Source organism: Pyrus communis, chromosome 10 (genome assembly GCF_963583255.1).
Source record: "Pyrus communis chromosome 10, drPyrComm1.1, whole genome shotgun sequence".
Taxonomy (NCBI): Eukaryota; Viridiplantae; Streptophyta; class Magnoliopsida; order Rosales; family Rosaceae; genus Pyrus; species Pyrus communis.
The window spans coordinates 3,409,632-3,423,255 of NC_084812.1; the positions used below are offsets into that span (position 1 = coordinate 3,409,632).

The following is a 13,624-nucleotide window of genomic DNA, read 5'->3' on the forward strand; positions in this document are numbered from 1 at the left end:
GGTGCCGTTGCAGTGTGCTTTTTTCCATTTCGCATAGTGATTCATCGGGTTTGCCCATTCTATCCACCTGTCCATCATTTGTGGGTCTTTGTAATTTTTTATATTTTTTTGGTGCCACAAACCATGTGCCGGGTTTAACTCCTGACAATTTTACTGTGTATTAACAGTAATATGTTAGATAATAAATGAGATAATAAATGAGAAGACCCATTCTTGAAAAGACAAAGGACAGGATACCGTAAAAGATAGATGCCACAGTTATGTAAAATGATAAAGATATCGGTTAGAGAGAAAAAAAAATTGATTAAAAAACATGAAAAACTGGTTTGGTGTGTTTGGCTTTTGTTTTCTAATATCTTTTTTAGCATACCAAGAAAATTGATGGACAACCATTCCCTTCCATTTAAGAAAAAGACAGAAATCAGGGATGCTTGTGTGGTGGTAGTAAGAAGGCTCATTCCTCGAAAAAAGGCTAATAAATGCAAAGTCGCAGAAATATATATATATATATATATATATGTATATATATGTAAGAAAATATAGTCTAAAAGTGTGAGGCTAATAAATGCAAAGTTGCATAAATATATATATAAAAGAAAAGATAGTCTAATCAGACACGTGTTGATCATCTCTTGCATTTGGCTTTTAGCTCTTCTTTTCTAATTTTTTTTTTCTTTCCCGCACATTTGCTCTCTCATTTGTCCTTGTTGCCAGCGCATATCTCATTCCTCCGTCTCTGGTCTTTTTCTTTTTTTTTTTTTTTTTTTTGGGGTTTTGTTCTGCTTTTTCAGTAGATGATGTCCACGTGTTGATCATCAACAGTATTTATGTTCAGAGGATTTTTACTCTTTTTGTTTCGTTTTCACTCCTTTCTTTGTTTACTTTTTCCTTTCGTTTTTCTGCTTCTCTCTCGCCTCTTTTTGTTTCGTTTTCAGTTTTCTGTCTTCATCTTCTTATCCTTGCTCCAGCGCTTCGCACACCGCCTTCTTGGCGTTTCAAGTCTTGCTGTTTTCTGGTTAGTTGTGTCTTTTTTGTTGCCTTATTTTTTTGTTAATTTTGTATTTAGAGTTATGTCTTTTGTTTAAATTTGGGTTTAGTTGATTTTGAAGGTTTTCAATTGGTTGCCCTTTTTTGTTTTTAGAGTTAGGTCTTTTGTTTGAATTTGGGTTTACCGATTTTGAAGGTTTAGAGCTAACTATTTCCTTTCGATTTTTTATGGGGGTGAGACTTGACACGCCCCGACCTCGAGGTCCTAGGGACATCGAGATGGTCACGTGCTGGCCGACACCCGAAGGGTGATGAAAGCCATTTAATTTAAACAAAACTGAGAAAATAAACTAAAGTACGCAATAAAGGCTAAAAGCACGAATAAAAGTTCAACTTCTAAATATTGAAATTAGGTAAACACGCAGCACGTCAAGAGCATAAGTCTAATACAGAGTACCAGCGGAACTAAAATAAAGAAGTGCTATTACAATATATGACGAAGCGGAGCAGATATGACACAAATCACTGGTAGGGGAACGCCTCGTAGCTCAAGTCGTAATCCTTGTTCCTAGGTCCTGAAGGGGGCGCAAAACAAAGGTGAGTGGACCAAGTTTATATATACAGTAATAGTAAAACAGTTATCAACATACTAACCCCCAAGTTTTATGAAAACACAAGTATAATGAGAAACATAGATTTTCTGAAATCTAGCATGTCGTGCAATGTCTCAAATCATAAATCGCATAAATAATAAACACTAGTGAATGTTCGATATAACACTTCAGGCCCTATGCCGGCTCCCCGTCTTTGAGCAGACAGTCAGAGGAAAGTGCACTTCAGGCCCCTTGCCGGCTCCCCGTCTCTGAGCAGACAGTCAGAGGAAAACACACTCCAGGCCCTATGCCAACACCAAACCGTCGCCTGGGACGGACCGGATCTATCTCTACGTCCCGTAGCGGAAATGACCACTAGGTAAGTACAAAACCAGTGAACATACATATATTGAAAATCAACTTCATAGTATAAAGTCATTCATCATCTATACTATAAAGAAGTGTTCTAAACATGTTCTAAATATCATATCGTCATCCATCAGATATTCTATAAGAACATGGGTTATAGGAAAAATAGTAATAAATCAAACTAGCCTTAGGAAGCATGTTATCTCAAAACGTTTCATAAAACATAATCGTAAAGTCATGTTTTTCCTTGTATGCAATTCTACCATTAAAACATGCATTTTTAGAAGGGGTCAACTCACCGTACACCGATGGTGCAAGCCGTACCAAACAGGAATAACGGAATTACCGCTAAGAATCGCACCTAAACACATAATTGATACTTTCAGTTAAACTCTACTTAAATGATTGAATTTGAGAAAACGGACATCGGAAACGGGTTTAGAACGTCGAAATTAGCCTAGGAGGGTCCCCGCACGAAAACCAAAAAGTCAACGGTCAAAGTCAACGTTGACTAGTCAAAGTCAACGTTGACCGTTGACCCAGTCACCTGTCAACGGGTCAAAGGCACAGGTCAAAGTCAACGGGTCAACGGGTCAACAGGTCAACGAGTCCACGGGTCACGGGTCAGGGCTTTAGGGTTTTGGGCTAGGTTTTTAAGTGGGTTGGGTTTGGGTAAAAACAGAAAATGGGTTTGGGTTTTTGAACCTCACGGCCCAAGGCCTAATTAAAAAGGGGAAATGGGTTTGGGCTGCAACCAAGGCCCTAAGGCCTTTTAGGTTTTTAAATGAAACAAAATAAAAATAAAAAGGAAAAGGTTTTGGGTTTTGGGCCAGAGACCAAACAGGCCTAAGGCCCGTGTGAGGGTGGAGAACGGCCCGAAGGCCTGGGTGCGCCGGAGAAGGACGCCGGAGCTTCCATAGCTCCGGCCAACGCCAAACCTACATCCTAGACCCCGATCTCGGTACCAAAATGAAGCACTAGGCTAGAGGAGTATTTTTATACCTTTAGTTCGCCGTAAAACGGCCTGTGGTGGCCGGAAAACCCTCGGAAACCACACAACTCGCCGGAATTTTGGGTGAGCCTTCACCCGTGCTAACAACGCTCCAAACCTTGGAAATAAAGAACCCACTCTCAGTAAACACATCTAGGCACGTCTAACATAAGAAAAAGGAAGGATTAAGGCTTACCCAACCGGAGAAATAACAAAACTCACCGGAGGTGTTCGTATCCTCCCGGCGCCGTGAGCAGGAGAGAGAGAGAGATATGCAGTTAAATGGCGACGATGGTGACTCTCCTTGAGGTGGTGCACTGTGGGTGTGTGTGTGTGTGTCTTTCACGGGGAAGAAGAAGAGAGAAGTGGAGGAGTTTCGAAAGAAGGATGAAAAGGGTGCAGACAAACAAAAGAAAAGAAAAGAAGAAAGAAGAAAGAAGAAAGGAGGGACACGGCAGGTGGGGGGGACAAAAGAGAAAAAGGTAAGGGAGTTGGGGTGCTGCCACGTGGCAGCCTAGGGATAGGGTAGTAGACTAAATTTTCAGATCTTGATAGTTGATTGTGTGACAAAATGAGGACTAAAGTGATAATTCTATAAATTTTTAGGGAGAATTATAAAATTATCCTTATAAGCAGGGGTGGGTATAACAAGACTTATAGAATAGTAGGGTTTTTCTTTTTGTGTTGGGATTCTAAGTATGACTGTGTCGTTTTCTGTGTTGACATTCTAAGTATGACTGTGTCGTTTGATTCTCATTTTATTTTTAGCAAACACAAAATGGCAAGCTCTTGAAACCAATGAAACCTCTATTCACCCTTCGTGCAGATACCTTTGACTTAGAAGCATGCAGCTTTCCTCTCAAAATCATTATACATATTATGCACAATCACGTTATATGTACTGATACATACGAGTAAATCAGGTTGCACCAACAATTAGCTACATAGTATTACATGACAAGATTATTAAAATTAATTCCCACCAACCATATGTATGCAGAAGGAATTCTTTGAATTTATAAGGTCATCATTTGCAAACTGATGCACTCAACCAGTGTCGAACTGTCTTTCCTGTGTGCTGGGAAGATTGTCTAGACATAAATGACTAGATTAAAACCAATTCTTGACTGATTGGTCTTAGGAATATGTTCAGGTGTAGGTTTTAGATCTTTTTTTTTAATTGAATTCTAACTTTATAGGTTCTCTATTCTAATTGTTATTACTTTTGGTTATTAATTAAGCTGTTAAATTTTTCCTCCCAAACATGGATGGACAAATAACAAATGATTTCAGTTTTCTTTTCAGTGTTTTTTTTATGCTTTTGGATAAATTTGTGGCATATTATGTAAATTTCATTGTTGCAGGATAAATGGAAAACACACAGCCAATTCCTATTCATCAGTTAAACCATACACGAAAGCAAAAAAAATCAAAATCCGGATATGCAGGATATGGAAATCGACAATCCCATGCACTGTTAAAAAATATATAGCTTTGAAATGTATATTAGTTGATGAAATGGTGAGATAATTGATTCATTATTTTAATCAAAGACGGTAATACTAATAATTAACTAGCCAGAAAATATTTGTCTACCCCTATTTTTTAGATGTTGGGGAATAAAATTTAAGTATGCCGTGTTACACAAAATGAACAGATCAATGTTTTCTTACCTTTTTTTTATGAATTTTTTATTTTCTTACCTTTTTTTCATGGTGTTACATTTTTTTTCTTAAATTTTTTTGGCATTCATACATTTCTTTTCAAGTGTTGATTATAATAATTTAACTATTTTCAATAATTCTTTTTCCTCATGCTAACAATTTCATAAGTGTGATGTTCTTTGTGTTAATGATAGTATAATCTATATTTTTATTTATTTTTTAATTACTTTTGTAACTTTTTTTCCTTCTCTGTCTTGGCATGATAAATTGTGAAGCAAGATGTTGTTGAGGCGACCACATTAAATGTTGAGTATGATGTTATGGTTGCGAAGATTGAAGCTGGTGGATGCTATGAAATCATTGATTTCCGTACCAGTAAAATCAGGGGACAATACAAAGTAGTCCCGCATGAAACTCAAGTTTTGTTTAATGCAGTAACAAAATTTAAAAAATTGGCCAGTGTGTTTCCATCCATCCCTCGCCATCGGTTCTTTCTACAAGATTACAACACACTTTACCCTCGCTTGGACAGGGTTGACATCCTTACAGGTACTGTTAACATGTCTATGCATATAAATCCATTCAAACGAGTTGGTATTTATTTTCTAAAGTAGTATTTAACAATGTGCTTATATTTATGTTTTAAATTATAAGATGTTATCGGTTATATAAGAGCCGTACAGTCCTTGGAAGAAAAACAGATTAATCAGAGGGTTGCATACAAATGTGATGTACACATTCAGAATATAAGGTCATTTTTCACCTTTTATTGTTATTAGCCTAAATTGTCTTCAGTCTTTGTTCCTTTGCTGTTGTAAAAATTTAAACTTTTACTTGCGAGTTTTTTGATCCACAGAAAAGAAGAACTCACAGTTACGTTATGGGCAGACATTGGTGAAGCTTTTTCTTCTTTGTCAACAGAGGCATTTTCGCTGCTAGTCGTGGTTGTTTTCACAAGTTTAAAAGTCAGACGCTACCTAGGTATTTCATTTAATTTAAAATTAATCTTTTGCATCCTTATTTTGCTCTCTGTCCATACTAAGTCATTTAAATTCTTTTGGTGTTTAACCATTGTTGGATTTTATTATATTTATTTGTTACAATTAATCATTCTACGTTGCCACCCTTTCTAACCAGTCAATTTGCAGCTATCTGATTATATTGGTGCTCAATGATTGTTGTTTGTCATACTTCTACTTATTTTCTGCTTTCTCCAGTTTTATATATTTAGTTGATTAAGCTATTGATAGTCTCGACTGACAATTACAAAATAACTAAAACTATATTCTCAATCGAACACTCACTTAGGAATCCACTGCATGTCCCAATTAATTCTGTTACCAGTTTATTAAAATTTTCACAAAAAACATCATCTATATGCCATGCGTACCTTTTTTTTTTTTTTTTTTTAAATTACTTTTTGTGATACAATGATGCAGCTATTAAAACAAATTTTAAACTGTATCCGTCATGATTTCTGTTTCATCACCTTTTTTCTGCCATGATTTCAATGCGCAGGCAAGATTGTCTTAAACAGTACCGGTTCATCACTTTTTTTCATTGATCCAGACATCCCGGAAGTGAATTCCTACAAGTCAGTGTAAGTATATTTCTAATTTTTGGAACAAAATAACGATATATCTATTATTCTTGAATGAAAACATATGCTATTTCTATATTGTTCAAACAATGTGATCTTTTCAATCATGCAGGTTTTCCAACTGCAAATAATTTCCAAAAATATTGCCTCCATCTTCAGACCAGGCAAATGAAGCTAAACTTCTACAGACTGCGAAAAAAGTTACAATTGATGAATTGGCTTTCTTGGATCCAGATTTGTACAAGGTTTAAAACTTGATTATCCCTGTTAATGTTCCCTTAAAATTTTACAACTATGATTTCACACATTCAATAAAAAGAATGCATATGATTGTTGTCAGTTTCACACATATATGACAAAATATATTACAGGATGAGACATTTCTATGTAAAGCAGCTATGAAGCATTTTGACACACGTTACGATTGGTGGTATAGTGCTTGCCCCATTTGTGTAAAACAAATGCATAAGGACCCAACAACTGCACAACTAATTTGTCAAAAACACCCAAATCAAATTCCAACACCTTGGTAATATTTAACATGTTGTGCTGCAATTTTGTTACTGTGACAACCCGTTCTAAATTTTACGTTTTTATTTTATTTTAAAAGCGTGAATTTACTAAATTGCCCTAAAGGCAAGGACTTTGACTTCCGTTGACCATCGACTTGAGAGATGTGGGACTTATTCTTTAAGCATATCCTCGTAGTACTCTTTGGTACGAACGTATAGGCGAAAGCCGTTTGCGCGTCCGGATTATAATGGTATAGTTACGGACGTTCGAAATTGGTTATTCAAGATTTAGTGTGTATTTAAATTAAACCCCCACGAGACGGAGGGAGGAAAGAAAGAAAGAAAAAAAAAAAGGGAAGAGAGCTTCCCGTGCACCTATACCCGCGCCACCACGAGACCATCTTCCAAGGCCGATTCCGGCCAACTCCGGTGGAGTTTTTGGATGCCACCACCACCATCTTGAAGCTCTCATTCCCCTCTACAAAACCCACCCAAGAACCACCTTGATTAACCATGGTATGGAGCGGTTTGAGGCTACGAAAGTTGACGAAAATCAATGGTGCTCCGGCCACCTTTTTCGATTTTTCCGGCAAATCGGCAAAGCGATGGCCGATGCCACCACTTGGGCTTTGTAGCCCATCATCCCAGGAGCAAAACCCAACCAACCTTGACCCCGTTGGACCACCGTAGACGACGAATCGACGTCGGGAAGTTTTAGGCACCTGCCGGCTTCGTGGGCAAAATTGACCATCTTCTGTCCACTTTTGGACTTCATGGCAGGTATGAAAGTTGCTCCACTCACTGAGATCTTCATTTCTGTGAAGTTTGAGAATTTTTGGAAATAGTTGGATTTTCCGGCGAGTCGGGGCGGCCGACCGCCACCCGCGGCGGCTCGTGCGGCGGCGCGTGGCCAGTGAGCCGCCAATGCTATTTTTAGGCTATGTCGAATGTTTTGAATTCAGTTTTTTCGTTTGAATGACGTAGGTTGATAGTTGGAACATAAATTCGTTACGATACGTTACTTGATAAAAATGTGAATCGACGATCCAACCATTGGATCGTCACCAAAATTGGATAAATTATAATATATAATATTTAAGGATCATAGGAATTTACGGATCGGGAATCCGACTTACGGATCTTCCTGAATTGGATTTGTAAGTTAGTAAAATAAATGTTCACGGCCACTTGTTTTAGGCAATTGGCGGAGATCTGACCGTTGGATTGTAATGAAACTTTAATATGTTATTCTAGAAACATATTGTGGATCATTGGGAGTTACGGATGGGAAATCTGATATGCGGATCTTCCGGGTCAAGTTATACAGGGTTGTAAACCCTACCGTCGATCTTTGATCGACGGTTGATTTGTGGTCAATGGGTATCAAACTATTTTAGAATGTCGTTGTGGTTGTGTTTTATGTGAATTGCGTACTCTTCGGATAAGAGTTCTGAGATGTGATTTGATAATTGGTCACAGGGACCAATCATTCAGGACGCCTCGATGTGTGCGCTAGAGAATCATAGCGTGGACTCCAGGTAAGTGGATCTTTTCCTTTTTATCGTACATATTGTTGAGAGTTCTATCGACACTTTTAAATTGATTAGGTATATTACTTTCATATATAATTATTCTGAATGCTTGAAGTACGATATGAACTACGAATGGCTTGATCCCTATTTAGGGTACGTAGGCAGTCTAACGAGACATTAGATGCAGCCATAAAATATTTGAGACCAAAGCCTTGCTTGGGAAATTGAGTAAGGTGAAGGAAATTGGTAAAGGCAAGTTTTAGTTTTATGAATTAGTTAGCTAAATTAGTGTTAATTGGGTCGTCATGGATAATTATCCCTGAAAATAAGTAGTTTGGGAGTAATGGGTTATTGATTGTACACTTCTCACTGTATTGTTTATAAATGAACATGCTACGACATGGATGAGTATTAAATTGCATCATAGTATATCCATATGTATATTACTTGCATATAATTATTGGGAATGCTTTCAAGTGCAAAGGTGAACTCAGGGCACCCAGGTAAGTTCAGATGAGTTTATGGTACTAGTTGAATCGATTGCATTATAGCATGACTACAGTTATGAGTTAGGCAACTTCGATATTGTCGTACTGGTTGCCATGAGTTGCACATGTTATATTGAGATGCATTGAGAGCTCATAAACCTGCACCTCGGTGTTAGTGCTCCCGCCTGTGGCCAGGGCACAGTCCTTCACGTGATGTTCACCTCCCGCACCTTATGCTCACCTTGGATTCAAGGTAGGTGCACAGTCCTGTCGTACAGACCACTTTAGGTGGTTCCGACTTGTAGGTGACCCGCGATTATTCGCCCAGTCTTCACGTGATCGTAGCACTCGAGCGTATTTATTTACACCCAGTCCTGTCATACAGACCACTTTAGGTGGTTTCGACTCATGTGCATGTATACTTATTGAGCTATATGCTAGCCAAGATTGATGAGATATGGATAAGTCGTACAGGTCACTATAGGTGACTCCGACTTATATACTAGCCAGGATTGATGAGATATGGATAAGTCGTACAGGTCACTAGAGGTGACTCCGACTTATATGCTAGCCAGGATTGATAAGATATGGATAAGTCGTACAGGTCACTAGAGGTGACTCCGACTTATACGTTAGCCATGATTGATGAGATACGGATAAGTTGTACATGTCATTTTAGATGACTCTGACTGATATATCACTTTGTATTGATTTAGTTCATTTGGCCTACTTATTAATGTATGGTGGAGTTAATGGCAAACCGTGGTTTTGGTCAATTCTGAGTATGGTTTGGATATATGTATATATGTTGTACTGTCTTATGGAAAACGATACGGGTTTTACATTAGGGCATTACTTTTAGAAAGGTAATAACTTTGGGAAGCTTGGTTTTATTGCTTACTCACACCTTCTGTTTGGTGCCCTCCAGGTTTTAGCTGCTGAGTTTGTATCGACAACAATCTGTGGTGAATCTTAGTATTAATGGATATTTTTGAGGGTATGATTCTTACCCATACTACTGTACCTTACTTATGCTCTGACATCGCGTGTGAAATGGGTTCGCTCCCACTCGTAGCGCACTCTGGTAATTAGACACCTTTAGATTCAAATTTATTCACTTTTTGTACACTATCACATTTTATGGCTTCGTCACCTTCCAGATGTCGGCCAGCACAGCTCGATTCAGGGTCCCAGTGGACTTTCTGGGTCGGGGTGTGTCAGTTACTATGTATACCATGAGTTGAATTTTTTTTACTTTGCGCTTTTCAGTTTAGAATCAATTAATTTTTCGCTCCATCAATGGTATGTAATTTTTCAATCTCACTATTGATATTTTTTTTAAACACCTAAATTTCTCATGGTTGTTTTTGTTTTGGATATTTCATTGTAATCTTACATTAGGTTTTTAAATGTAGGTATAAGGTCAATCTGATACTCGAAGATGAAACCAATGAGATTGATGCTTTGATAATTGGAAAATGTGGTGAAAAACTTTTTGGCATGAGCTGCAAAGATTTGGTTCTGAATCAGACATTGGTGGACCATCAGCAATTACCAAATGAATTTCTTAGACTAATCGGGCAAAAGAAAATTTTCCATCTGCGGTTTGGAAATAGAAGAAATAATTTCAATCCAAACAATGTCCTCATTCAGAATGTAACCGACGATACAACCATGCAACCAGCAACTCCACTGCCTTTGCCAAGAGAAATCACAGGGTCTTCCACGACGGTTTCGTCTTCTACTTCAAGTGCTGAAACTACTGAACAATCGAATAAAAGGAAGAGGGAATCAATCAAGAGAACTCTTTTCACCAACAATGAGCAAAGGTTTGTTTCGTAACTTCCTTTCAAAACATAATTTTGAAATTATTTTTCATTCATTTTATTTAACATTGGTAGCCCATTTAAAACAGAGAAATGGAAGAAGTTTCAGAGGCGGATCCAAGGGAGTTTGATGAAGTTCCAATAAAGTTGCTCAAAAAGAAATCGTCACCAACTAGCGGAAAACTTGGTACCACTCCTGAAAAAACCAACTAGGTTGCTATATTTTAAACATGGCTTCTTTTTTCGCTCTACATTTATTTTGATATATATATTTAATATCCATCTAACTGTATTATTTTCTTTCTTTTCCCTAGCTTGCTTGCTTAAGGATGAACGATGCAGTGCCAAAACTCATCTCCGATACTGAAACGCAGTAACCGTTTTTTGTTAATATGTATCAAACAATATTGATAATATTTGGCTGCCATGCAAATGTCTCTCTGGTCTGGACTTCATAATATTTTTTGCATGTACAATATTTGGCTGCCATGTAAATATCTCTCTGGTCTAGACTTGATAATATTTTTTGTATGTACATGCTGGTTCCACTTGAGAGGTAGATGCAAGTGGTCGAATCCAATCAATCACTTTTATGTTTTTTTTTTGTCTATCCGTAAAGAAATAGGTTTTAATCTTTTGTATCTGGATTGTACAAATTTAATATTGTATATATAAACCACTTCCAACATCTTTTTTTACGCTGATGTAAATATTCTGTGATCTACTTTTTACATGTCTTCAACACAGTGTTGCATAGAATTTCCACAACTACCCTCATTCTGAACTCAATTTGGAGCAACATTCGGTAAGCCTTTCTTTTACAGTTAGTTTCATTTGTTTATATTTGAATCAACACCTTTTTAACAAATAATGATTCTTCCAACTGCTCATAAATTGATTCTTTTTTTTTTCTTGCAACTTCGACCGTTCATCTATTGAAAATACCATACGTCAATCAGCGATGTGGACTTTTCTCAACATATGACCATCAAATCTTGGTATGTCTTTCATCATATTTGCTCCTTTACAATTCATAGAACTGTTATGTTTCTTTATATCCAATCCTTGCCGATAAACTAATTCTTTGTTCAAAACTTGAACCATAAATGTAATAGGCTAAAATTGTTGTGACCATTTCTCTCTATACAATTCATAGAACTGTTATGTTTTTTTTCTGTGTTTCACCACTAAGATTCAAATTCATATATTTCGGTGAAAAACAAACTTTTATCTTTTTCTTGAGTTAGGCGGAGTTGTAAAAATAACTTTCTACATGCTATATGCTATTTAAAAACCCGCAGCATCGTGTGGGCACCATTGCTAGTATCATCCGTACTGTTCAATTCTTTTTTCTGATTTTCTGTTTCCTTTTCAACTTCATTCGCTTCGTTTACATTCTGCAACGATTGTTCTTCATTTTTCTCTTCTGCATTTCCATCTTCTTTCTTTACACTTACTTCTCCTACATGTTTCGGATCTTCTGATGCAGACACAGCTCCACCTTTTGACCACCCTGCACACCCCTTACGCCCTAACCACGTTCTTCGCTGGCCTTGTCCTTTGAACCTTCACCATAGTCCTTGCCATGTGACTGCTTCATCTGGTATAGCAACGAGAAGCAAACAGCCAAAATCAATGCAATCTGAATTGCCTGTTTCCTCCTGACAATGTTCATCGATCTACTAACTAAACCAAAGTTAATAAACAGAAAACAGAAAAACCAAAATAACCCTCTGTTTGGTTTCCGAGAAAATACAGGAAAATGGACTAAGGTTTTAATCTTTGAGTCAACTGAGTCCAAATCCAATTCAAGTGCATAACTTTCAGGAAGCTTCCAATATTTCCAAATCAATTCACGTTCTTCTGTTATTATTACTTATGGTGCCTCAGCATTGCACGAATTAAAGGTTACATTCGCATATCCATTCTAACTTTACGGCCTAGAAATCTTTTGATTTACAAAATGATTCTCATTTTATTATTCAATCGTCTGAAATGTGTTTGTATCATATGACAGAGAAGCGAAGAAGCTCTAGTGATGATGGAGAAGGCTACTAGAGCGGATAAGAAGAATCCACTTCCAATGCATCATAAGGCTAGTAAACTAATGAGTTACAGAAAAATTCGATGAAGTTTTAGCGGTCTTGGATGGCGTAACATGCATGAGAAAGCATTGCTTCGTTTCGGATTTGAAACCATCCGCAACTGATGTCGCTACCATTAAGGTGAGATTTTAGCATATTTCTTAGTCTTTATTGACACCCAATAAAGATAACTTTCCGTATGTGCTTTGATCGCAACACAAGTGTAGCTTTCAGTTGCATCTTACTCCGAGGCTCGTCTCTTGATTTTCCAACAGGCTGACATTGAGAAGTTACATGTACCTGATGAACTAGACGATGAGTAGATCCATCATGTCGGAAGTCAGTTAAAGAGAACATCGTGCAAGTTATCCGGCTGAACAAGACTCTGCCCGGAGTAGCGGTCTGCTTGTGCTTTCGAAGGCGTATGAATGGCCTAGTTCGTGAGGCTCGCCTGCTCATTCGGGCACCCGCATCCGGTCTGCATACTGTAGAACCTGACCTCAGTTTTGTAGGTGATTCACGTACTGGTAGAGAACTAGAGGTGACACAAGTACTGATAAGTAATAGCTGCTGCACTTGTACGGATAGTTGTATCAGGATGTTGAAAAACTACTTGTATCATCGTCTTTAACCCTAATGTTTATGATTGTAATCTGCCTTGCTCTTTCACCAAAATTCTAAAAATCCATACGTGATCTTCCCGTCAACAAGTCTGAATCGTCGAATTTACCCGGACTCAAAACTAGGGTTCTTTTGTTTATTTCAGGGACACGTTGTGGTGTTCACTCTGTAACTTTTTTCAACGAGTCTGAAGTGTCAACCACTGCTCTCTATATGCATATAATTGCTGAAATATGAGCTTATGGTCATGAGATCTTGGTGCGATAAAGTAGAGTTCAATAAGACGAGAGATACTCTTTTATCACTAATTTACCACGTAACAAGCGTTTATTAGACGGATGATGTCATTAGAAAAAA

At 37.6% G+C, this 13,624-nt stretch overlaps 1 protein-coding gene and 2 long non-coding RNA genes across 3 annotated transcripts; all 3 read left to right on the forward strand.

Moving 5' to 3' along the window:
- Positions 1-4,861: 4,861 nt before the first annotated feature.
- On the forward strand, positions 4,862-6,713 carry LOC137746608 (uncharacterized). The gene is made up of 4 exons (XR_011069881.1): positions 4,862-5,585; positions 6,123-6,198; positions 6,317-6,449; positions 6,576-6,713. It is a non-coding gene; the product is annotated as an uncharacterized lncRNA (long non-coding RNA).
- A 3,076-nt stretch (positions 6,714-9,789) lies between these two features.
- On the forward strand, positions 9,790-11,136 carry LOC137746955 (uncharacterized). Its single transcript, XM_068486958.1, has 5 exons — positions 9,790-9,793; positions 9,897-10,038; positions 10,152-10,565; positions 10,652-10,775; positions 10,877-11,136. The coding sequence occupies exons 1-4, from the start codon at positions 9,790-9,792 to the stop codon at positions 10,773-10,775; spliced, it is 684 nt and encodes a 227-aa protein (XP_068343059.1). The 3' UTR covers positions 10,877-11,136.
- A 290-nt stretch (positions 11,137-11,426) lies between these two features.
- Positions 11,427-13,298, forward strand: LOC137748979 (uncharacterized). Its single transcript, XR_011070138.1, has 4 exons — positions 11,427-11,560; positions 12,052-12,469; positions 12,580-12,787; positions 12,922-13,298. It is a non-coding gene; the product is annotated as an uncharacterized lncRNA (long non-coding RNA).
- Positions 13,299-13,624: the final 326 nt, after the last annotated feature.